The 25,756-nt window shown below is 40.0% G+C and overlaps 1 protein-coding gene across 1 annotated transcript in view; it reads right to left on the reverse strand.

The window, feature by feature from the left end:
- The window catches only part of DLG2 (discs large MAGUK scaffold protein 2), a 1,427,929-nt gene extending 1,403,616 nt beyond the window's left edge, over positions 1-24,313 (reverse strand). The window contains exon 1 of the mRNA XM_068976931.1: positions 24,212-24,313. Within this exon, the coding sequence (XP_068833032.1) occupies positions 24,212-24,313 (102 nt within the window). The remainder of the gene's footprint in view (positions 1-24,211) is intronic.
- Between the last annotated feature and the right edge of the window lie 1,443 nt (positions 24,314-25,756).

Genomic DNA, 25,756 nt, shown 5'->3' on the forward strand with positions numbered 1-25,756 from the left:
ACGTATATTTTTAATTTTTAAGTAATTATGAAAGACAGTCTACATAATGTACTTTTAATTTAGAATCTATTTTCTCATATGTCATAGGTGTTTTTTTAGACTTTGCTCTAAATTCAATTCTTCTTTCATAGCATATACGTGAAGATGCACATCTGAAAAAAATTAAATGTCCTTTTAAAGTAATCACTAAGATATATGGAATGAATGACATAAACAATAACACCCTTTAAACGCCCACTGCTTTAAAAAACGAGGGCACAGTTAATTTTCCAAGTCAACCGAAAATACTTTGTATTTTTTGTTTTGCCATAATTCATCACTTTTGAATTCCTTTAGGGCATTTGTAGGTAGTCCTGAAAATACTCTGTATTCAAACATTAAAAATAAAATTTCATCTCCCCATATGCATACTACGGTATAGCCATCAATCTTTGCAGCATTCCTCTTTTTATAACTCAGAATTTATAGACATCATATGGATAAAATCCCATAGTCAGGAGGCCATTACAAACTTTATTTTCTTGCCACCAACCTTTGTGTCCCACTCCCTACCTCCATTTCTTTCCCATCTCACTGCTAACCATTCAGAATTCTTAATCCCCTGCAGGACTCAGGTGTATAACCTGGATTTCTTCTTGGAAAAGTGCCAATGGATAGAAGTTAGAGGCAGGCAGCTTGATGTGATGAAGAGTCAGAGATCTGGGCTTTGTTCTTGTCAAGTGTCAGGGCTTGGACACGTCCTAAATCTCTCCAAACGTTTGTGGCTAGAGACATGCTTCATCTGAAGAGACAGCGTAAGGCTTTCCAATAATGTTAATAAAATATCAGATGCACAGGGGGATTTAATAATTGGTGGCTTTAATTTAATTGCTATTAATATAAGGAAACCCCTTCCAATAATCAGACTTGGGCAACAACATGATGAACTAACTGGTAAGGAGAGACGAACTTGCTATCACCAAAAGGTCCTTAGAAGAGTTTAGACAACGAACAATCCTAGACTTAAGTAAAATAGTCAGCTTAGTTTAGTCACTCAGTTGTGTCCAACTCTGCAAGCCCATGGACTGCAGCATGCCAGGCTTCCCGGAGCCTGCTCAAACTCATGTCCATCGAATCGGTGATGCCATCCAACCATCTCATCCTCTGTCATCCCCTTCTCCTCCCGCCTTCAATCTTTCCCAGCATCAGGGTCTTTTCTAATGAGTCAGTTCTTCACATTAGGTGACCAAAGTATTGGAGTTTCAGCTTCAGCATCAGTCCTCCCAATGAATATTCAGGATTGATTTCCTTTAGGATGGACTGGTTGGATCTCCTTGCAGGCAAAGGGACTCACAAGAGTCTTCTAAAAAGACTTCATCAATTCTTCTGCATTCAGCTTTCTTTATACTCAACTCTCATATCCATACATGACTACTGGAAAAACCATAGACTTGACTAAACGGACCTTTGTTGGCAAAGTAATGTCTCTGCTTTTGAATATGCTTTTTGTCCAAGAAGCAAGGGGCTTTTAATTTCATGGCTGCAGTCACCATCTGCAGTGATTCTGGAGCCCAAGAAAATAAAGTCTGTCACTGTTTCCATTGTTTCCCCATCTATTTGCCATGAAGTGATGGGACTGGATGCCATGACCATAGTTTTCTAAATGTTGAGTTTTAAGCCAACTTTTTCACTCTCCTCTTTTACTTTCATCAAGAGGCTCTTTAGTTCTTTGTTGCTTTCTGCCATAAGGGTGGTGTCATCTGCATATCAGAAGTTATTGATATTTCTCCTGGAATTCTTGATTGCAGCTTGTGCTTCATCCAGCCCAGCATTTCACATGATGTACTCTGCATGTAAATTAAATAAGCAGGGTGACAATATACAGCCTTGACGTACTCCTTTCCCGATTTGGAACCAGTCTGTTGATCCATGTCTAACTGGACAAGCAAAATATGGGATGATTATGGGGATTCTTCTAATTCAAATACTTTTGAAGTACTCTTATCTGATCTGGTCCCAACCTAGAGCTCTGGTGTTTAGCTTAGAGTGAGGTTATTGAAAAGGGGCTTTCATACAGAATGGCTTCCAGAGTTCAGCAGAGCAAGTTTTATACATTCATGACAGTGGTTAATGGGCTACGTTAGAGAAGGTGCATGAATTTGAATCTAAGCATATGTGGGTCAAATGTGGGCTTTACTATACTATTAGTATGACAGGAAGAAATTTACTTAACTCATCTGAACTTATTTCCTCATCTTTAAAATGGGCTGATACCTATATATTCACTTAGAATATAAAAAATTAAGGTATATAAAACACTTGGGATGGTTCTTTACATATAGTAGATACATAATAAACATTACTTTTCTTCATTTACTTTCTTTGCTATTAGTTAAGTGTTCTTAAACCAGCAAGAGGAACTTGAAGTTGGTAAAACCTCATAATATTTATTGAAAACATTACTTTGTAACCAACTATATCATTTTAACATGACACTGTATAGTATAAAGATATTTATCTTATTCATTACAGCTTCCAGAGAAAATAATTACTTAAGATATTTTGGAGTACAATGAAATAATAGGAGTATCCAGTGGAACCATTCTCAGAATACATAAATTGTAAGTACAACCAGCAAAAAAGGCAACAACGAAAAAATCTGCCTTCATTATCATGAGCACTATATAAAAATGAATTGGTATTGAGACATTCTGAGAATTCTTTTTAATGAGAGAATACAATTATTCTGTGAGAAAAGCTGACCAAATAAGGCTTACTGAAATAAGAGGATGCAAATTTCCACAGAATCAGATTTCACGTGAATTTCAGATCAGTAACAATACGGCCCTGTAACATTATTTATAAGCTCAGATCATTTAACTAAAATAACATTTGCAGTAACCTGCAAGATTGGAATTAGTAGCCCACATGGCAATGGAGAAAACAGACACTGATTGGTTTGAGGCCTTGTTCCAGATCACGCAGTGAGTAGAAACGGTACTGGAATTGGAATCTTGGTCTGCTGTAACCCAGGGCCTCCTCTGTATTTGCATCGTGAATGACTACAGAAGACGCACTGGATAACGTGACCGAGGACAGGCAGAGGCACCCACGCTAGCAGCCGCTGCCGGCTACCCTGACTCCTGGCCCAGTCCCACGCCTGCAGGCAGCCTGGCAGCACAGCGCGCCATCCTGCCCCAGGCTCCCACTTAGACTTCCGCCAAGACATGTGTGTCAGCCCTGGATCCTGGACAGGCTCCAGTTCCTGCTTCCCATTCTGGCTCTCAAGCTGCAGAACGAAATGCCATGCGTGAGACCAGTCACCGGGCTGGGGCACACCACACACCTGGGTGCTGCCACCCGGGGGGGGGGGGGGCTGTCTTGCCTTTCTCCTGGACCCACTGCTGATCATGGTGGGGCTAGACCTTTATCTCACTCTTCACAGGCCCTTGTTCCCAAACCCCTTTTCTTACTCCCAACATATTGTTTTCCATTTTCTTTAAGAGGCAGAATTCCAAGAGGAGAGAAACACTATCTTGTCTTATTTTCATGTCTGCCTGATTTGAATCTCAGCTTTTCCCCTTATTTGCTGGTAATGTTGGTCAAATCACTTAATCTCTATGTACTCAGGCTTCTATTTTTTTAACATGAGAATCATGACATTTGCTTTCAAGAGTTAATGTGAAGAACAATGTGTTTAGCATAATACCTTGCTCAAAAGAGCTCTTAGGCCTATAATTATTATTATTGTTATAATATGTATGTTAGGTCCCATGCCCGCTTTCCTATCCTGCTCATCTCCTCTGGAACTTGTCTCCTTAAGTCAATACTCTACTCTTTAGGACAGTTAGAACTGGGAGGAAGTTTAGAGGTGTTTGAACCATCTCCATCTCTCTTTTACTTTTTACTGAGAAGCAACATGATGAAGCCCAGAAAATAGAAGGGATGTATTCATAGCAAAGCTGGTTTGGGAATTTAAGGCTTACGATTCCTAACACTGGGCAGTTTCCTTTACCCCCAACTCCCAGTGGCTTCTTTGTCGTCTCTTTCTGCAGCACTGCCTAGGAGCCTCAGCAGAGCTTTCACTAGGCCTTCCAGACCCCTCCAGATCGCATCCTATGGTCTCCCTGCTTTTGCTTAGGATTTCCTCAAATAATACACAGCTGTGCTCCGCCTTCCCCTATCCTCCCCCAAACCACCCACAATTGAGCTTTCAACCTGCTATCTTGACTGAAATGACCAAATCCCAGTTTTTGTCAATAAGTTTTCTCCTCTTCCAGGCCATACATTTGCTTTGTTCATTGTGATGACCCACATGCCCAACACAACATCGAATGAGGAATAAAGTGTTCAATACATGCGATATTTGTAACATCGGCTCCCCTATTCTCCACATCCTCTCTTCACTTTGCTGCCACGGTACTAAATCTCTTAGTCTTCTTTACTCGCTTCTTTTACTCACCACCTCTCATTGCAGAGATTTTAAAGCTTCGATCAGGTAGGCCCCATACCCGAATGACCTTTGGGTCAGCCCAATAATTCTCTCCGTGCATTCCCCATTCTCATGGCATGAACAGTTTCTGACTCTCACATCTGTGTGAAGGCTCAGTGGCTCCAGTGGCACTGTGACTGGTTGGCCTTCACCAACCTGGATGGCTGGGTGCCACCTCCAACCTAATGTGGACGTGCAAATAAATTCAAATTCCCCCTTACTCCTAATTTCACTAGATCTATTGCCATTAACCCCATTTCCCAGAATTCTGGGCTTAAAACGTGGAAACGTCCTTCGACTCTCTCCTTGTCTTCACGTCCCTTTTCTCTTTATCTGTCTCTAAGCTTGAGAGCAGATGACACCGCCCTTATGGCAAAAAGTGAAGAGGGACTAAAAAGCCTCTTGATGAAAGTGAAGGAGGAGAGTGAAAAAGTTGGCTTAAAGCTCAACATTCAGAAAACAAAGATCATAGCATCTGGTCCCATCACTTCATGGGAAATAGATGGGAAAACAGTAGAAACAGTGTCAGACTTTATTGTGGGGGGCTCCAAAATCACTGTTGATGGTGACTGCAGCCATGAAATTAAAAGACGCTTACTCCTTGGAAGAAAAGTTTTGACCAACCTAGATAGCATATTCAAAAGCAGAGACATTACTTTGCCAACAAAGGTCCGTCTGGTCAAGGCTGTGGTTTTTCCAGTGGTCATATATGGATGTGAGAGTTGGACTGTGAAGAAAGCTGAATGCTGAAGAATTGATGCTTTTGAACTGTGGTGTTGGAGAAGCTCTTGAGTGTCCCTTGGACTGCAAGGAGATCCAACCAGTCCATTCTAAAGGAGATCAGCCCTGGGTGTTCTTTGGAAGGACTGATGCTAAAGCTGAAACTCCAGTACTTTGGGCACCTCATGTGAAGAGTTGACTCATTGGAAAAGACTCTGATGCTGGGAGGGATTGGGAGCAGGAGGAGAAGGGGACGACAGAGGATGAGATGGCTGGATGGCATCACCGACTCGATGGACGTGAGTCTGAGTGAACTGCAGGAGATGGTGATGGACAGGGAGGCCTGGCGTGCTGCAATTCATGGGGTCGCAGAGTCGGACAGGACTGAGCGACTGAACTGAACTGAACTGAAGCTTGATGATCCCCTCAAGCATTTCCTTTGCCTCAGCCTCCACCCACAGCCATTCTCCTTGACCTTCCTAATTCTAATTCATCCTTCCCATACATTATTTCCTCAGTAAAACCTCCCATGAACTCAGTTTAAACCAGACTTTGTATAATTTCCTCCTATGTCTTTTCCTTCTTTTTCACTATTATTTTATACATATTTGTTTAGTCATCTGATTAAAACTTCCAAGAAGGGGACACCATCTCTCTTTGGTATCTCTTTTTTCTTCATCATTGCCTTCTCAAAGCCTCACAAATCGTCTGCCACGTGCAAAGATCTCCACATGCTCATTAAATAGGAAATTAATAATTATTTCTTAAGAATTTTGCCCAAAGAACTTTCACACCTGTTTTCATTTGGTCCTCATAGTATCATTGAAGCAGGGATGTTTTACATTAGATTTCTAAAGAGCGTCACCAAAAAAATGCTTTTAAAAATGTTTACACACATAAAGGGGGCTTACTTTATTTGAGGGGAAAAATAGTGCCTGAGTAGACCCTACAATTTCCTTATTATACCAGATGAATGAGGTGTTTCTATGCTTAGATTAATTGAGTCATCATTCTTTTAAAAATGAATGTGCCGTCATTACAAGAAAGACTCTAAGGAGCCACAGCTCATGAATCATGGTTTCAATTGCGTCCTTATAGTAGGCTGACTCAGTTTCTCTGGAGAAAACCCTCCGATGCTGACTTGCTCTAAATCACTGACTTTTCTTACTTCAAATTAGATTTAAACAAAACCGTAAGAAATTGAAGAATATGGTTTCTACCCAGATAGACGGGGTGCTGAAGCAAGTGGTTCATCTCGTGGAAAAAGCAGGTATTTAATATTCACATTTGCAAGGGTCAAGAAACTGTCTGCCGCAATCCCTTCTCCTCTGAGAAAGACAAACAAAGCTTAATCCTATAAAATCTCCCACCCTAAATTATACTTTTGTCAAAACATTAACATACAATGGGATACTCAAGAGCCGGGGTTAGAGAAAAAGTGGTTTGGGCATACAAATGAGGATACCATAAGCAAATTAGCCAAGTCTTCAAGTTGGAGACTATTCTCAGTTACAATGTTGAAAAAGAGAATGAAAATAGCTTTGGGGCTAGGAAGGTCCATAGCAGCCATATTTGTTGGTCTCATAAACTTAAAAGTAGATTAGAAAATGATGCCACATGTATTCAGTTGTGCAATGTTACTTTTTTATTTATTTTGGTGTAATCTATTCCCTTGAACAACACTTTTCACATTGTTTTCTCCTCTGCATTATGTAACAGTCACACTATTAGTCAACATTTCTTAGCATATACCATACTAACTGCTGCTACTGCTGCTGCTAAGTCGCTTCAGTCGTGTCCGACTCTGTGTGACCCCATAGACGGCAGCCCACCAGGCTCCTTCGTCCCTGGGATTCTCCAGGCAAGAACACTGGAGTGGGTTGCCATTTCCTTCTCCAATGCAGGAAAGTGACAAGTGAAAGTGAAGTTGCTCAGTCATGTCCAACTCTTCGCGACCCCATGGACTGCAGCCTACCAGGCTCCTCTGCCCATGGGGTTTTCCACACAAGAGTACTGGAGTGGGGTGCCATTGCCTTCTCCAACCATAGTAACTACTTATATATTTAATTTATAATCTCATTTAATTCTTACAATATGTGTTTAAATAAGTCACTAGTATCTCCATTTGGCACCTGCAAACTAGCCTTCAGAAATATTAAACATCTTGCCCATTTTCCTAATATCAATAAATGATGGAAGCCGAGTTTTCAATCCAGATCTTCTGAATTTTCAAATTCACCTCTTCACTGCTATGATACAGTATCTCCGCAAGTGCCAGTTCTTAAGGCATAAAGTGTCTAGACTTGTGTCCGGCAAAGTATATTTAAGAAAAGAAGCAACGCTTCAGAGTACAGTTTTCAGAGTTAGACAGACCTGGGTTTGAAGCCTAGCTTAGTCTATTTCTCTTCTTAAATCTGTGGAAAGTTATTTCTTTGTATCCAATTATTTACTGATAAAGTGGGACTACTATTTCGACAGTCATTCCTTCATTTATACAGAAAATATTAACCAACATCTCCTGTGTGCCAGGTATCATGCTGGATGGTAGGAATAGAGTGATACATGAGTAGAAGAGGCCCATGGCCCTCACAGAGTGTGCAAGCTAGATTTCCAGAATTCATACCAGTATAAAGATTTTAAAACATGGAGCATTTTAATATTCAGATGGTTTAACCGCTACTGAGCAAAGCCCTTCCTAATTAATTAGTTAATTTTCCTCTTCTTGAATGGCTCTTCTGTGCAGAAGCCCTGCTTACCATAAATCTATAGGTAATGACTCATTTACATATGCATCTGTTTAAGCAGGCACGCGAGCATGCACACGTGTGCACAAACTCACATCTAGAAAATATCCGAGGTGGCCTGCGAGTTAAATTAAGAACTTCTTAGCTGGTTGCCCTTAGCAACAGTCTTCAGCAGCTCTGCCTAGTTGGCCAGAACAATTCCTTAAAGGGAAGGAAGCATTCAAAGCGATTCAGCTAATAAATGGAAGATAAACTACCTTTAACTGACTTCATTCAGAAGGATGGACACAGGGGTTGACAATTCTGCTTTAGTTGGGATGGAGAAAACACTGGTGCTGAGAAGCTGGCCACACAGAGGGAACATTTCCAGTGATCTCCTTTCCCAGAGCACCAAGACTGCCAGACCCCGTGGCAGCACTGAAGCCAGGCCTCATGCCCAAAAAGGACAGGACCAGGTCATCTCAAAGGCCCTGTGACCAATCATTCAATTCTAGTAAAGACAACAGACAGACTCTGGATTCTGAGGCTGTCAGAGAGATGAAAACTGGTGTCAGTTTATAAGCAATAAAAGCAAAAACAAATCCCTTCCAGCTGTTAGGAAACGGTAAATTGTTATAAGATGGATTCCAACTAACTCACAAAATAAATTTACCGTGGGATGTTATGTTTACAGTCATTCATTTATCCATCCATTTCCTTACCAAGTACTTTTCAACTAACTTCTTGCTGTTGGTGTTAGAAAATGAGATTTATTTATTTGTTCATTCAACTTATATTAGTTGAGTACCTCATTTTCCCCTGAAATGGAGAAGTTCAGTAGAAATTATATGCAGCTAAAAATACCCTAAAAATAAAATATGATGGATGTCATTTTGAGAGAAGTGAGAAAAGCTTTAACAAAACTAGGACACATCCTTCCTCTTTGAAATTAATAGTAGCTCTCTTTAGTAAAAAATTCAACATAAAGATTACATAAACCATTTATTCCATAAACATATATCGAGCATTTAGTATATGCTGCAAGCACCATACTACTAACTAAGTGTTCCAAATGTTAAGCCCCAGTCTCTGACACCTTGTGGTATTTACAGCCTTGTGACAATTCAGCTCAATATGGTAGAAAGAAATTCACAACTCCATGGGAGCAGACAGATGATGTGCTGGCCAGGAATATTTTCCACAAGAGATGACACAAGAGTCCTGAGGATAAGGAGGGATTAGCCATGCTATTAAAATTTATTTGATCTCCTCCCCACTTAGAACCCATACCATTGTAAGGCACTGGGTAAGTATAGAAGATGATAAATATTTAATTTACTTACAAAATAAACTAACAATGTTCTTCCTGGGCAGGGAAGTAGAATGTTTATATGCAATCATTAAATAGCAGTACAATAGGCTAGATGATTCATAGTCAACAGCAGGTATAAAGTGACTTGAGAGCTCTGAATTGCCAGCCTGCATGCAAGGCACAAATTTCAAACTGTTCAAAACTTTAGGATTATTCACTTGAAGGTAAGCAACTGAAGACATGGGCTTCCTGGGTTGCTCAGAGGTAAATAATCTGCCTGCCAATGCAGGAGACACAGGTCTGATGCCTGGGTCAGGAAGATCTCCTGGAGAAAGAAATGGCAACCTACTCTAGTATTCTTGACTGTGACTGGGAAATCCCATGAACATAACAGCCTGGCAGGCTATAACCCATGGGGTCACAAAAGAGTCAGACCTGACTTAGCAATTAAACAACAATACAACTCTAGACACACCATGTGAACCATTTCACTAATAGCTTCTGAACGGCATATTGGAATACCTTAATAAGTTCACTACAGCTTGACAGGAATTAGATTAAAAGAGTGGAACTGAATCTGTGACTGCTAATAAACGATCTTCAGAACTATCATCTATGAGGCACAACATCAAATCCTTAACATTAATACTCTGAGACTGACTAAACTAATTTTGGCAAATCTTCCTTCCAAGACAGGAAGTAATCTTGATATGTACCTAGTTAAAAAAAAAAAGAAAAGCTGAACCTCTGTAAATCTATTTCAATCCATTCATTATCTCTTCATTTGCTCAAATTTGGTTGCATTGAAACTGAAGTTGCTACACAGTTCTCCTAAACTGTTTCAGAGAGAAATGACGTGAAATAAAATGTCATCAATTAAATGCAAAGAGGACACATTAACCAACAACTGCAAAAGAAACATTAAGGTTTGCCAGGTAGATCTCTTCTCTAAGGATGTATATAAAAAAGACTTCCATACCGATGCCAGTTGCTCATTCAAATTCAGAACACCTAGCTGTGCTAGAGTAAAATAAAACAGCTAAGGTTGCCCTTTTAGGTCATAAAATTTAAGAATTATCTTCCATATGAGTGGAATGAAAAATATGCACATGGGTCTGGCAACATCTAAAAATCAGCTAAGCCTCCAAATATGGTCATGCAAGCAAATGTTTAGACTTTGGTTTTTTTGTTCATAGAAAGTTGGTTTATCTGAAATCAACTTTTTAAGCCATTTTTCTTTGCTTCCTTAGAACTCAAAAAGGCTACTACCTAGACTATCTTTACATGGAGATGAAGCTTTTCATCTTTCAAGGATATTACTGCATCTAGAAATCCCTGTGACAGAAGTAGCAGAGCTTTGACACATGCAAATTTTTGTTGAGTTTCTTGGCTTAACCTTGAAAGTATCTGATAATGGAACTATACTTGAAACTGATCTAACTGGAAGTAGGAAGGTGTGATGGGCTTCCTTTATAGCTCAGTTGGTAAAGAATCCACCTGCAATGTGGGAGACCTGGGTTCAATCCCTGGGTTGGGAAGATCCCCTGGAGAAAGGAAAGGCTACCCACTTCAGTATTCTGGCCTGGAGAATTCCATGGACTGTATAGTCCATGGGGTCACAGAGAGTTGGAAACAACTGAGTGACTTAAAAATAAAAAAAAATAAAAAAAAAAAGAGGAAGGTATGATAACACAGCCCTGGAATTCTTAATGGGAAATTAAAAAAAAAAAAAAAAGAAGAACCAGCAATGTCTTCATTTCGCTTATCTATATACCCTCACTTCCACCTATTCCAGGAGTATAAAACATATTGCATTTCCAGGCTAGGGGCTACCTACAAGAGGTTAGAAATTACAGGAGGTAAGGGACAATTATCTGAAAGTCACTCAACTCTACTTCTGTCCTTACTGTCTAAAATCCTTCCCTGTCTTCACGGCACAGAGACGATTTTCTTTACTTGGTACATATTTGCTGAGTTCATGTACCATACATCTCAGCCCTTCAAGATTCAATGTAGGTGACACATACTCATTTTGATCATATAAATGGCTTTCAGGGACAAGCACCAGTTCTGCCCTCTGCTCTTGGCAGGATCCCAGAAATATCTTAGTTGAATGCTTTGGAAGCATGGTCAGTCCCTAGGAAATGCTTAGGGAGAGACAAACACAGAAAAGAGAGTCTTTCCCTGGGCTTGTGACCAGAAACCCAGGCTTAAATCCCAGGACCACCACTACGTACTTCGTGACTCTGGGCAAGGCACAGTGTCATTTAGGAAGTATAAATATGAAAGAGACTAAAAGAATCCCCAGTCCATTTTCAACAAGTTATTTGATCACCTGAATTATATCTTGGTGATATTATTATCACCTGAATAATATCTTGGAAAAAATCTCCAGCCAGATACTCGAACATCTGTAGTGAAAAAATGTTAAACTCCATATGCTTCAGTTTCCTCCTCTATAAATTATCAGCTTCATACAGCTGCTATATTGAGAAATAAAAGATAACTCATTTCAGAATTCTGTCCCCATAATGATGATGACTCTTATTTTGAAATATGAATAAGGCCAAGGTTAAAGTTTCTTTCTAAATAGTCAGATAAAACCATTACAAATAGTAAGACTGGCACAGAGCAAGCAAATACACAGTCCCCATTTCTAGCCTCTTAAACCCTCTGACCATCTTCATCTGAGAACTTTATTGGAATTCAACTTAGTACTTTAACGGAAGAACAAGGTGCAGTTTGCATAGCCCTGGTTTCCTATTTCTCTACAGTTTTTTTTTTTTTTTTTCCATTGCCAACTTTTCAAGATAAAGACTCAAAACCCCAGAGCTCTGGAGAGTGCCTGATCTCCCTTCAGCCAAAACAGGCATCCGGTTACTACAATAAATGAGATCATAGCTTCCCTACTCATACTGCTGTAGATAAGAACCTGTCAGCATTTTCATTATAAAACCTTTTTCTTCCCTCTGGCTTGAGAGACCAACCATAGCAATTTGCTGAGGAAATAGCTCCAGCAAAGGGCAATGCACAAGGCTCAAGCACAGAGAAAAAATGTTTTCATTCTACAGAACTCAAGGAAGGTTTATTTGGGAATTAGGCAGGCTGCAGAATTCCAAGGAGCCTTTCCTCCTGATGGTCATTTGGTCTTTTAAAGAAAGAAAATATGGTTTATTGGTACATAAAGCAAAACTTTCTTAGGCAATAAATGTTAGGAACAGGGTTATCTACTTAATACCTTCAAGCACCAATATCTCAGGGAGCAACAGCTATGAGAACACACACACATTATCCATTCTGTGCTCACATGGAAGGGCCTTTGGGGGTTGGGAACAGTCTCTCACAGACTCTCTGAGGTAAAAACATGGAAGGAAGGTTATGCCAGAACTACTTCTCACAGGAGAAAATGGATTATGCATGTTATAATACACTAGAGATAATAAATAAAATCTTCCTAGAAAAAAATGATGGCACAGTGGACACTCAGTAAGTGTGGGTTGATTATAGCTCATATCTCTTCTGGTTTACACAGTAAGTATTTCTTTCCTTTTCTTGAATCCTAGATGTAAGAGTGAAAAAGCCCCTTTCTAGGCTTTTTCACACTATGCTCATATGAACAAAAGTGAGATGGGAAGGGATGGCATCTTCCCAAGGAAAGGAACAAAACTAACATCTGAAACTGAAATATGTTGTTGTTCAGCTGTAAAGTCATGTTCAACTCTTTGCTCCTCTGTCCTCCACTATCTCCCGGAGTTTGCTCAAACTCATGTCCACTGAGTCGGTGATGCTATCTAACCATCTCATCCTCTGCTGCCCGCGTCTCCTTTTGCCTTCAATCCTTCCCATGAACAGGGTCTTTTCCAACAAGCCAGCTCTTCACATCAGGAGGTCAAAGTATTGGAGTTTCAGCTTCAGCATCAGCCCTTTCCATTAATATTTAGAGTTATTTCCTTTAGGATTGATGGGTTTGATCTCCTTGCTCTTCAAAGGGACTCTCAAGAATCTTCTCCAGCATCACAATTTAGAGCATCAGTTCTTTTCAGCTCAGCCTTCTTTATGGTCTGACTCTCACAGCTGTACATGACTACCAGGAAAACCATAGTTTTGATTAAATAGACCTTTGTTGGTAAAGCCCACATCTATTCAATGGCTACAATATGCCAGGAATATTAATTGCTTTCTCATTTGACTGGTATAACGAACTCATTAAATAGGTCATCTCCATTGCATAGATGAGGAAATGAAAGCTCAGAGAACTGAAGGAGTTTCCCCAGCATCACAAAGCTAATGGTCCAATCACAGGACACCTTCAAATATCAATCTCTACACTCAGGATGTACTTCCTACATCTGTTTGCCTCCCCAAGGGCACACTCAGGTTTAACTCACCCAGATTTAGCTTATCTCTCTGCTTTACCCAGATGACAGGATAGGCATTACTTTGCCCACAAAGATCCGTCTAGTCAAAGCTATGGTTTTCATGTATAGATAATATCATGTATGGTCATCACGTATAGATGTGAGAGCTGGACCATAAAGAAAGCTGAGTGCAGAAGAGTTGATGCTTTTGAACTCTGGTGTTGGAGAAAACTCTTGAGAGTCCCTTTGTCTGCAAGGAGATCCAACCAGTCCATCCTAAAGAAAATCAGTCCTGAATATTCATTGGAAGGACTGATACTAAAGCTGAAACTCCAACACTTTGGCCACCTGATGGGAAGAACTGACTCATTGGAAAAGGCCCTGATGCTGGGAAAGACTGAAGGTGGGAGGAGAAGGGGACGACAGAGGATGAGATGGTTGGATGGCATCACTGACTCGATGGACATGAGTTTGAGCAAGCTCCAGGATTTGGTGATGGACAGGGAAGCCTGGCGTGCTGCAGTCCGTGGGGTTGCAGAGTCAGACACGACTGAGCGACTGAACTGAACTGAGAATAGCATCTAGTCTAATGTGCTTCCCCCCTCTTCCTCTTCCTCTCTCCCTTCTTCCACCCAGGGAGAAGGTACACCTTAAATGTCACATCATTATCTTCTGCTGTCATGTTCTTTCAACACCACCAAAGAAGAGCTAGATCACAGATATCAAGAGTAGACTTGAGTTTAAAGCCAATTATTATCTCCAAAAAAAGTCTTTTCTAATGTCCCAAAGGTAATCATTGATTTGTTGGTCCTCTCAGACAACCTCATTGTCTGTAGCAGGGTTTCCTGTTGAGGTATAAAACTGCTTTTAAAATATAAATGATTTTGTGGACCCTCATTTGATGTTAGCTGTACATATGAAGAGATGATATCACACAGGGATTAATGGTTTTCTTCATAGAGCTATTTTGAGTAGCATGTGAGTTTATTTATGTGAAGTCCTTAGAACAGAACCTTGTGCATGAACATTCAATAAGACCTAACCCAAACTTCTGTGTTTATTGGGCCTCCTGGTGACTTTTTCTGTGGCTTTCCCTTGTTTTTTCTGTGTCTGTTTCTTAGTGCTGGTTCAGTAGTCAAACCAAAAGCATCTCAAGGCAGCAACTATATCTTACTGTGTTTGAGTAACCATGAGGTACCCACTAGAATGCTAAATATAATAGGGAGGAGAGAAGTAGTTACTGATTCTGGTCAGATGTACCTACCTCTCCTCAAAAATGGAGATTTTTGCAAAACATAAAGAGAATAGCTGGAGACACAATTCCAAGGGGAAAATCAAAGTCTTCTAATCTCAGACAGTAAACCAATATACATGCTAGTAGCTACCAACCATATTATTTGAAAGCTTATGAATGTGATATCATGAATTACCATTTAATGCTATCATTATTTGAGATATAATGCAGTGATATTAACTCCTGGTTGGTTTAGTCTACACTGTGGATATTAAGGCATTCAGAGTACATCAGACAGCATATTAGAGATTATGACTATTCTCGGTGTGCTCGCTCATCAGATAAAATGCTTTAAATCACCTCAGAAACTTGGATAAAATTTTAATAAAGATAAGGAACATCATCAAAAATAACATATTTTATGTTAGGAATTACACACACATACACAAAAATGATGCTTAAAAATATTATGCTACTTATGAGGTTTCTAGAAGCTATAATTTAGGGCAATGTTCTTACTCCATTTGACCCACTCATTTAATTTTCATAGGAAAAATTATTACTGAGTAGTTAATCATCACTGCAATGTAAAATGTGTCCATAAGCCTAAAAAGAACATTCATATAGGCAAATAAGGATGGAAAAATTATAAAAGGAGCATTGAATGATTTCTACTGTACTACATCTAGAGTTAAAATCTGTGATTTATAATGAAATAAATCCATGATCTTCTGAGAAAAAGGCTTAAATGCAACAACATCCTCTTGGCATGTTATATTTATAATCTATTAGGTCCTCCATAACTTACTGAACAAGAATGGCTTACTAGTGGTGACATGTCTAGGCATCTCACCCTAGACAGCAGGCATATCAGTCAGAGTTCTCAGACAGAGAGAAAGAGATTGACTATAGGGAATCAGCTAATTTGATTATGGAGGCTGAGAAGTCCTGAGATGTGCAGCTGGCAAGCTGGAGACCAAGGAGAGCCAACACGTAGTGCTAGTCCAAGTTTGAAGCCCTGAGAACTAATGGTGAGGAGAGTCAGTGGTTCAAGTTCTAACCTAAAAGCCAGCAGACCTGAGACTCAAGAACTGAAATTTCATTTTGAGACCCAGGGTCAGAACAGACTGATATCCCAGGTCAAAGCAGTCAAGTAAAAGAAGTTTCTTCTTGCTCAGCCCTTTTGTTCTATTCAGATGTTCAGCTGATTGATGAGACCCACTCACCCACTTTAAGAAGCCCAATCTGCTTCATTCAGTCTAAAGATTCAAATGTTAATCTCACTCAGAAACACCCTCACAGAAACACCCAGAATAACAACTGGCCAAATGCCTAGGCAGTTCATACTGGCCCACTCAAGTTCATACATAAAATTAACCATCATACCAGGGTAACACGTTGAGTAATGCCTAGTCTATGTTTCAGGGAACAAAAGTTCTAGGAAGTCTGAAAGCACAACAGGTTCTCAGAGGCAAACTGATAAAGAAAAAAGAGAAGTGAAATAATAAAAAACACACCACTTATTTTTCAACAAACTCATTCAGTAAATCTTTACAAGGACCCACATAATTCTCCCAGTCATTCAACAAATATATATTGACTGCCTTGTATGGAATAGGCACAGGTGTATTTACTGGATCTTTTAGGTAGTATACTAAATAAATAGGATATGGCCCCTTCCCCACGGAGCTCATGGTTCAGACAGACAAATAGGATAGGTAAACTGAATTTGCAACTGAACATTAAAGTTAAGATTCAAGTATTAAGTACTGGAGGCTGAAGGAATCCAGCAGTAATTTAATCCAGAAAGGACTGGAGATGGTTTTACCATATGGACTTTGGAACTTTACTTGAATATCCCTAAGTGAGTAAAAGGTAAAAGGCTTCATAACAAATATAAAGAATAAGTCTGAGATTTTGCAAGATCTTCTAAATTCTATGATTCAAAATTCCTTTTTGCGAACATATTTTAGTGACTGCATAACTTTAGTCCTCTTTGTCTTTTGTTATTTAGAGTTTCTTTCCCCAAACGACTACTAAAAAATAAAATTTGAAAAGGACCTTGAACTGGCAAGTATACTTTGTCAAATAGGACACAAGGCCTATGCAACCTGCTTCTTTGGGACATGCAGGACCTCTTTCATTCATTAGCTCATTTTTCATTTTCTCTTTCTGGGTCAGATTTAATCTAGGTTTTTGTGGGGGTTTTTTTCTTGGTGTGAATTATATAAACTTCTTGATTCTGTCTTTTGTGGCATTAAAACACTTTAACAATGTGTTTAAAGTACTCCTTATGTGCTCTTGAGTGAATTTCAAAGTGCTTGATTGAAGAACACTGTTCAGTTGACTATTAACAGTCTCCAAATTTTTCCCTAGTCTGCAAAATAGCCTTAATGAAACAGGAGACAAAAATATGTACTGAATATTTACCACATTTGAGGCATTGTGCTAAATGTTTTCACATGTGATATATCACTTAAACCTTAAGGCAGTCCTGTAAATAAGGTGTTATTTTTTCCTACTTTTTACAGATAAAACTTGTCAATTTCTCTTCTCTCACCTTCATTCTCAGAACTTCTAGTTTGTAGCTGGAGGTCATGGCATATAAACATAACACTGAGTTAGAAATTAGGAGACCCGGTTTCCAGCTGTGGCTCTGCGACACAGTGCGTGATCATCAGAAAGTCACCTCCTAGATACGTCAGTAACCTTATGTGGGAAATGAGAACATGAAAACTATAGGATATGGTATATCAGATCACACTCCTCTCAAAAAAAAAAAAAGCATTTATCATAAAGCTGAATTTTCTTACAGATGTGCTTTGCATTCAAACTCAGAGTTATGTCCAGGAGAGAATGTATAAATTAAATTTTTTGCAAATTGACTCCTAACATATAAGTCCTAAGAGGAAGTTGCCATTTGAAAGAGCCCCATAGTTAATTCTGGAAATGAGTGTATGTATGAACTATTTGGGCTCAAATTTTGGATCTGTTACTTGAAAGCTATGTGACTTCAGGTAAGTTACTTAAACTCTGTATGCCTCAGTTTCCCCATGTCTAACACAGAGACAACTCTTATAACCCATTTCTGAAGATTATAATGAGAATTAAATGAGTTGACTTTTGCAAAGCATACATAACAGGATCTGAAACATCTGCTGAGACTGGGATGAATGCCTTAACTGTGTAAATAGCTGTTAACTTGATGTATCCATTTTGACCACTTGGATTTTTGGCATTTCAGATATTTTTTAACTGGAATACACCAATGTAGTTTTGGGAACTCACACTCCATTAACTCAAAGTCTGATAGAGTTTCAACTTTATTCAGAGGGAAACAAATTGATTACCTCTTACTTATAAATCCACAAGGTAGAGTTATTTAAAGCTGGGGAATGTTATAACATATAATGTAACTTGCCATCACTAAAATGAATGTAGCAGTATCAGTCACCAAGAGTCATAAAAGATTCAAAATATATCTCAGTAACTCTACTTATTTTAGACTATTCAAAGAAAATAATTTCAGAGAAGAAAAAGATTTATTCCTCAAGATATGCTTTTGTTTTGATAGTAGAAAATTGGCGGGAAGGGGGACAATTTTATCTTTTGGGCTTCCCAGGTGGCACAGCGGTTAAAGAATCTGCCTGCCAATGCAGGAGATCAAGAGACCCGGGTTTGATCCCTGGGTCAAGAAGACCCCCTGCCTAGAAAATCCATGGACAGAGGAGCCTGACGGGCTATAGTTAACGGTTTGCAATGAGTCGGACACACCTGAGTGACTGAGCATACAGCACAATGTTATCTTTGGGCCGAATATTCAAAAATAAGAATGTTAATCTGTTATATAGCTATTAAAATATATAAAATCGCTCAGCTGTATCCAACTCTTTGTGACCCCATGGCCTATACAGTCCATGGAATTCTCTAGGCCAGAATACTGAGGTGGGTAGCCTCTCCCTTCTCCAGGGGATCTTCACAACCAGGGACAGAACCCAGATCTCCCGCATTGCAGCCAGCTTCTTTCCCAGCTGAGCCACAAGGGAGGTCCATTAAAATATATACACAAATTCTAATGTTCATTTAAAACATTCAGAAGTAATCACTATGATTACAACTAAATTCTTTAAATGAAGATATATGTGGCCCACCACCAAAAAAAATAGTACCAGGAAACTAGAAAAATATACATTAAAACATTAGTAGGTTTAATCTCCAGTTGTCTGAGACAATAGTACTTTCTAAAATTTGTTTTCCTTCTGATTTTATGGTTTTTAAATTGATTTTAATGAACACAAATTATAAAATAAAAACAAAGAATATACCAAACATAGACACTGGCAATATTCATATAAAGAAAAACTGTTCTACAAACGACCAATATACACAGTGACATAGTGATTAATGCATCCTCTGGGACCACCACTCTTTGTAACAAAATTTGCTGTTTAAATAAACAAATGAGCAAACAAAACCACTTTACCACCACAGAGACTTGAAACTGAGGTCTGGGAGAGGCTTGGGAACGCCTACAGGCTGGTGGGAACTGTCCACCAGAGAGGTGCTGACAGAGTGCAACCTTGGGAGCTTGTAAAATCACCCTCTGGACGTTGAGAGGCCACAGACCAGTTCCCTTTCCTCTTTCTCCCCTTTCCAAATGTCTTTCTGCCTTTTCATCATCTTGCACTTTTCTTCCTTCCTCTCTGTCTCCTACTTTCTCTGTCTGGTTACTATGGAGATTGGGGGGTGGGGAGCAAAAAATGACCCTTGGAAAGGACAGTATCCTACTATCTAGGAGAGCATCTAACCTTTGAAAATGTTTAATCATGCGGGATTATTTTTTTCCTTTCCTTTTACTTCTCTAGCAAAAATTTCTTCCTTCTTTTGATTCCTTCCTCTTTTCCTCTATTTTCTTTCTTTTAAATTCCTCTTTCTTAGCCTCATTGTTCTTTCTTTGGGGAGAGTCACCATTTCGACAAGAAAGAGGTTGATTTCTGCCAGATGATTCCTTTCCTTTGAGAGGTCAAGCACTTTTTGTAATGTCTACACATTCACTAGAAAAAAAAAAAAGCAGGTTGCAGGACTCTATAACTTTTCCAAGAACTTCTCTCTATCATAATCTATCAGACAGGAAATTAAAAGCACTGAATGTGCCTCGGGGTCTTAATGGTTTGATTCTGTTGAGTTGTTATATTAACCAATGACTATTTGTGGAGAAGAGAGAGGTTCCCTAAGGTATGAGGCGTATATCAATAAAATCTTACTTTGAGTTTTAAAGAAAGCAAGGAACAATTGCAGAGAACATAAGACTTTAAAAGCACTTTTATTAAGAAATAATAAAAACTAGGGAAATATTAGGGAGTATTAGGATATTAGGAAATATCAGCAAAACTGACATCTCATCTTTTTATGTCTTGCCTGGGAAATGGTGAGAAAAAGGAAAAGGGGCACACGGGGGCTGCGGATCCTTGCAATGTAGTAAAGGAAAGAGAGACAAAGTATAGTCTGCTGTGAAATGACATTCAGAACTTCAATCTTTGCAGGTGGAGAAAACAGAGTTACACAAAGACAAAGCTAACGCTCACCTTCAGATAATGACACAGAAACTATTATGAGCAGAAAAAAGCCTTTCAGAAGCCCTCCTTTTCCATGCAAAGTCCGTTCTCATAAGCAGCATTATATGGTTATACCATACGGACTGATGCAAAAAGAGAACTGATGCAATATGAAAACTTTTTTGAACAACTGTGTTTATCTTGTTGTTTTTCAGTCACTCAGTTATGTCAGACTCTTTGTGATCCCATGGACGGCAACACATCAGGCTTCCGTGACCTTCACCATCTTCTGGAGTTTGCTCAAACTCATGTCCCTTAATTTATCTTATGAGACCTTAAGGTCAGGTGGGACTGTGGTTTCTGTATTTTAGGGAAGGAAGTAGAACCCCTTCTCTCATTAGATGTGTAATTCCTGGAGAAAAGGAATGGCATCATACTTATGCTTGTATCTCCAATGTCTATCACAGAGACTGGGATAGAGCCTAGCCCAGAAAGATACTTCACATTTATATTCATAAGTAATACAGTCAGTTAACTAAACTGAATGGTGGCCAGGATGCAGCAAGGGTAGGGCTCTGGAGATCGCTAAGTGACAAAATAATATTATTTGGGGTTTCTGCCTTGAAAGCTCAAATAACTCAGCACCCTGCAAGCCATTACTCCGTTTGGAATAATAAGAATAGTTTAAGTATTTTTGAAACAGTCTGGCTTACACACAAACAAGGTTTTAGACTTTGTCGTACTAACTGTTTTCCAGGAAACAAAATAAATATCCATCCTAATAAACTTATTTTCAAACTTCCTAGATAATATTGGAATGAATGCACTTTTGGAGCCTCCATACTGACATACTTCCATGAGTTTTTAATTTTCTTCAACAACCATTTAAATCCCACTTTCATTGGTAAAGATTCAACTAAAATCCACATTTTATTTGTTTCCTTAAATAATGTAGTTAGTACCGTTTGGGGACAAAGCTGTTTATTGTCACATCTCCAGTGTCTACCATCTTATTGGTTGCTTGGTAAGTATTTGTTGGTTGCATGGAACAATGGTATCAGTTTTTCATTCATTTTTATAAACACTTTTTGTTTTATGCATGCTTTACCAATATATAAACTGCTCCTACATTTTATATAAACACTTAGCAAAGAGCAAATAACTTCAGAGAAGTAATAATCGAGCTCATAGCAAAATGAACAATTTATTGAAAGAAATACCCTAAAAGAGGTAAACAGGTTCTTCTTATAATCCATGAACCCACTCCCCACAGTGAAGTTATGAAAATAACCAAGGCCATATAAAAGTATCAATCATTTGATGAATGCATATTTATTAAACATTGCATGTATTTCATTTAAATTGCATTCTCTCAATGAGATACAAATATGCCATCTGGTAGTTTTAACTGTGGCCATTTTATCTGTGAAAAAAGCTAAGATTTAGAAAAATCATGTACTTAGTGAATGATACATCTAGTTTTGAAATCCAGCCTATAGGATATGCCACTTTCCCACATTTTGTTCTGTGGTTATGTGTCAAATAGTGTTGAAGAACTCCACTGGAGAAAGGCTAGAATAGAAAGCTCCATTATTTTCACATCTAAGATTCCGAGGTGGGAACCTTATATCAGCCAGTAAATAATTAACCATCTGTTAAGTAAGGTTATAATATAATCATCAATCGCATTATACAAGGCTTTTAAGAATTATCTTATTCAAACATACTTAGCAAAATAAAATGGAATAGACCCTCTAAAAGTATTCATTTATTTTCATAGAGGTTTGATTTCTTTCCCAAAGAACATTATCTGCCAACCCACATGATTTAGGTATTTCACTCTATTGACATGGTTTTCTCAGAAATTTGACTTTGTTAAACTGAAACACCAAATGGAATAGAACTTAAAGGAAGTTAAACTAATGTAATTCCCCAGCATTAAAGAAAACGTGCTTGTAATTATACCAGTTCCCTGCAATACAATCTGAAAATCAGGGAAAACTTAACATAAAAGAGTCTTCTTTTGAATGTCCTGGGTTCAATGCATATTCAACAACATTCTACACACCAGTAGCTTATCTTATTTGATTATTAGCTTGTATTTAATTTCCCCTGGCAAATAATTCACCTTTGTAAACAATCATTTTGCACTGTAAAGCAATTCTCATATTTATTGGAATGGATTTTAAACAGTAGCCATCGCTAAGAGACTACTGGAAATATAATTAGAAGAGTGAGTAGCTAGATGCATGGGGGAAGGGTCACAAGCTGTGGGAGGAAAGGAGCTAAAAAATTAGTTACTGGTGCTGTTCAATTACATACATCTTCCAGACAGCGATGAACACGCAAACCTTCAACAACTCTCAGACCTTTTCAGCGATTTTAAAAGCAGCATGAGGCTACTGTTTAGTATGATCAATATTTCTGGAACTAACTCTAAGGTATAGCCTATCAAATTAAGTAAAAAAAAATAAATAAAACATATATCTCTGACAGTAACTTTACCATTAAATGATTAATTGAAAAACCTCATAGGAGAATGTTAGGGCTGTAGAGGATTATCTCATCCATATCTTTCATTTTATAGAAGAAAACCTAGGGTCAGAGAACGGAGATTCTCTAGGCACAGCCAGTATAAGACTTATGATTTTGACTCTCAATTTTTTCATTAAGCCTACGCCTCCTCTGAGCATCATCCATGAGGTTGACGGTGTGTGTTTCAGTAACTCTGCTGCCTAAGGTGCTTGTTAGCATCCAGTGCAGTCATTCGTGTTATCCTTCAGAACAGAAGAGATCCTGTGACTTTCAGTCACTTATGAAAGTGAATTTTCAGTTATTTCATGTGACGTTCTTTCTCCCTCTCTTCCCCTCTCTCCTTAGAGAGTCACCATAGTAGCCACAAAAGTGTTTTTACACAAACAGGCAAGACACCCCCACCTCTCACCACCACAATTTTTCACAATGAAAAAAAAGTGAAGGTATGTACCTAAGAGTAAGGGGACATGAACTCAGACCATTAGGGGGCTAAGACTGCTCAAATTCCTGGCTCTATAGGTCTTTCTCAGGGAGTGCCGGCTCCTAGAGTCCACCAAAAAAAGTTTCAGACGCTGAGTAACGAATGGTAACCTGCTTTGAAAACCTTCAAACCTCATTTCCTTGGGAACACCAATCACCTTTACAAAAAATCTGGGGTGGGACAGTTATTCACAAGAAACTCACTGAATAATCGCGCCACCTCTGGATAACATTTCTGTGTTGATTTCAAGTGGATTGTATAAGCTCAGAGGAAAAATACACAACTGGGGGCAACATGAGCCTGGCTCCAGATTTTTCTGTCTAAAATAAAAATAAGCTCCTCAGTTTGCTAAGTGCCAGATTGCAAACTGATACGTTTTGTGTCATCTCAAGTCCATCCACCACTCCAGCAAACCCTGACGGCGGGTCCTGCGGGTCGGCGTGAGTTCAGGAGTGACAAGTTCAGGAGCTGGCAGCTCAGCTGTCACAAGCCCAGTCTCCAGCTAAGTATAGAAAGAGATCCCAAGCCGAGAGCCACCTAAAGTGTCCCTTTCCGAGGATTTATGTGCTCTTGGAGCCTCTGTGCATTAGCGATCAGGGTCCCATCATGAGTCACCACCGAGTTATCAAACCCAGCCACAGACGCTGGGACATCACTGAGGTCCCCGGGCCCCCAAACCCAGCCGGCTCCCAGAGAGAGCAGAGCAAGTCTGAGCGCTGTCACTCTCCCAACAGGCAGACACATAAACAAACAATAAAAGGAATTGTTTGTTCCCCTCCAGGGAGGCAGCATGCATTAAAAAAGACATGAACCTCATCCTACCTTGCATCCAAACATCAACGACAAAGTGTTGTTGGTGCAAGCAACTTTGCAGTGGCAAATCATTGGTGTAAAACAGTCAGGGTCCTTAACAACAAGGGACATTCCTTTCGAGCTGCGGCAGTGGCAGCTCGCTGGGGGACCCGACCACGGTGCTCACCCGGCACATGGAGCGACAGCCTAGAGGCGGCGGCCACTTCGATCGCTGCCCCCTGCGCCCCGCGCGGCCATCCCAGCGCCGGGGTAGAAGCCACGCCGCGGGCAAGTACCAAGCGTCTCGGGGTCTCCCTTCCCTGGGGAACGAGGCGTGGGGGGAGGGACAGAACCAAGAAGGGCTTTCCACCCCTCCCTCCTTTTGGTGAATTTGGGGGAGGGAGGTAAATTTAAAAAAAAAAATAAAAAAATAAAAATAAAAAGGAAGCCGGGCGCTTAGAGGAGGGTTCAAAGGAGGTGGGGCAGTATTACCATGTAAAAGAATGTACCCGCCTACTCGCCCCAGTCACACAAGATTGTCATGCGAGCTGAAGGGGGCTGAAATTATTCTCCCTGAAGGGGAAAAAAAAAATACTGCAGCTCCCGGTTTGGTAAAAAGCCAGTGGCTTGCTGCAATCCAGAGTCACCGTGGGGAGCGCTGGCCGGACGAGTGGGGTGGGAGGGGGTGCGCGCGCGGCTCGCCAGCCTCGCCCAGCCCCCGTGCGCCCCGGGCCCCCCCCAGGCGTCCCGGGGTCCCAGTGGGGGTGCTCCGGGCGCTGCTGGGACCCGGAGATCTCACTGGGCTCTCTTTGCCTCTGCTGCCCTCGGAGAGGCGACCTCCGAGGCTGAGCTGTCCAGGTGAGGGGAGAGGCCCGCGCGGAGCCCTGCAGAGAGCATCCTCCCCTCCCTCTGATTTCAGCTTGCCTGAGTTGAAGCCGGTACAGGCACCTGGGCCAGAAGTGGGCTGAAAACGGCCTCTTGAGGGCCCTACACCTCCTTGACTTCTGTGTCAGCGAGCCTACTCACGCCCTGGGTGGTAGATTTGGCCTTAGCCATGGCTTTATCTGATACATTTTTTAAAATTCAAAACGGAAGAGTCCGCCCCCTCCCTACCTTGACGTCTTAGGGGCTCTAGGAAGCTCCAGAAGTATTACTGTTGTTCCGGAAGTATGAATGACAAGATTGGTGGATGCTGTATGGATTTTTTCGTGTTTTTTTTTTTTTTTAAGTGAGGCTGTCAAAATTGCAAAAGATCAAAAAAATAAAAATCAGCATGTGGCTGGCCCAGCTGCAAAATTGCTTGTCAGAGACGAAAAAAAAAAAAAAAAAGAAAGAAAGAAAGAAAATGTGATAGTAGGTTGCAGAATAGGAAATGGGTAGAACTAGCCCTCTGTGGGTGCCACCTGAGTGCTTGGCACTATGCCTCACAGATGGCTGGCGGAAAGAGAGCAAGTCATCAGGATGTGGAATAAAACTCTGGCTCTGGTGCTGAGGATGGCTTTGTGTAAGTTAGAGTGTTTGTGCCTCAGTTCGCTTAGTGGGCTCATTAACCCCTACCTTGCAGAGTTGTCATGA

The sequence above is a fragment of the Capricornis sumatraensis genome, chromosome 8 (assembly GCF_032405125.1).
Source record: "Capricornis sumatraensis isolate serow.1 chromosome 8, serow.2, whole genome shotgun sequence".
NCBI classification, from domain to species: Eukaryota; Metazoa; Chordata; class Mammalia; order Artiodactyla; family Bovidae; genus Capricornis; species Capricornis sumatraensis.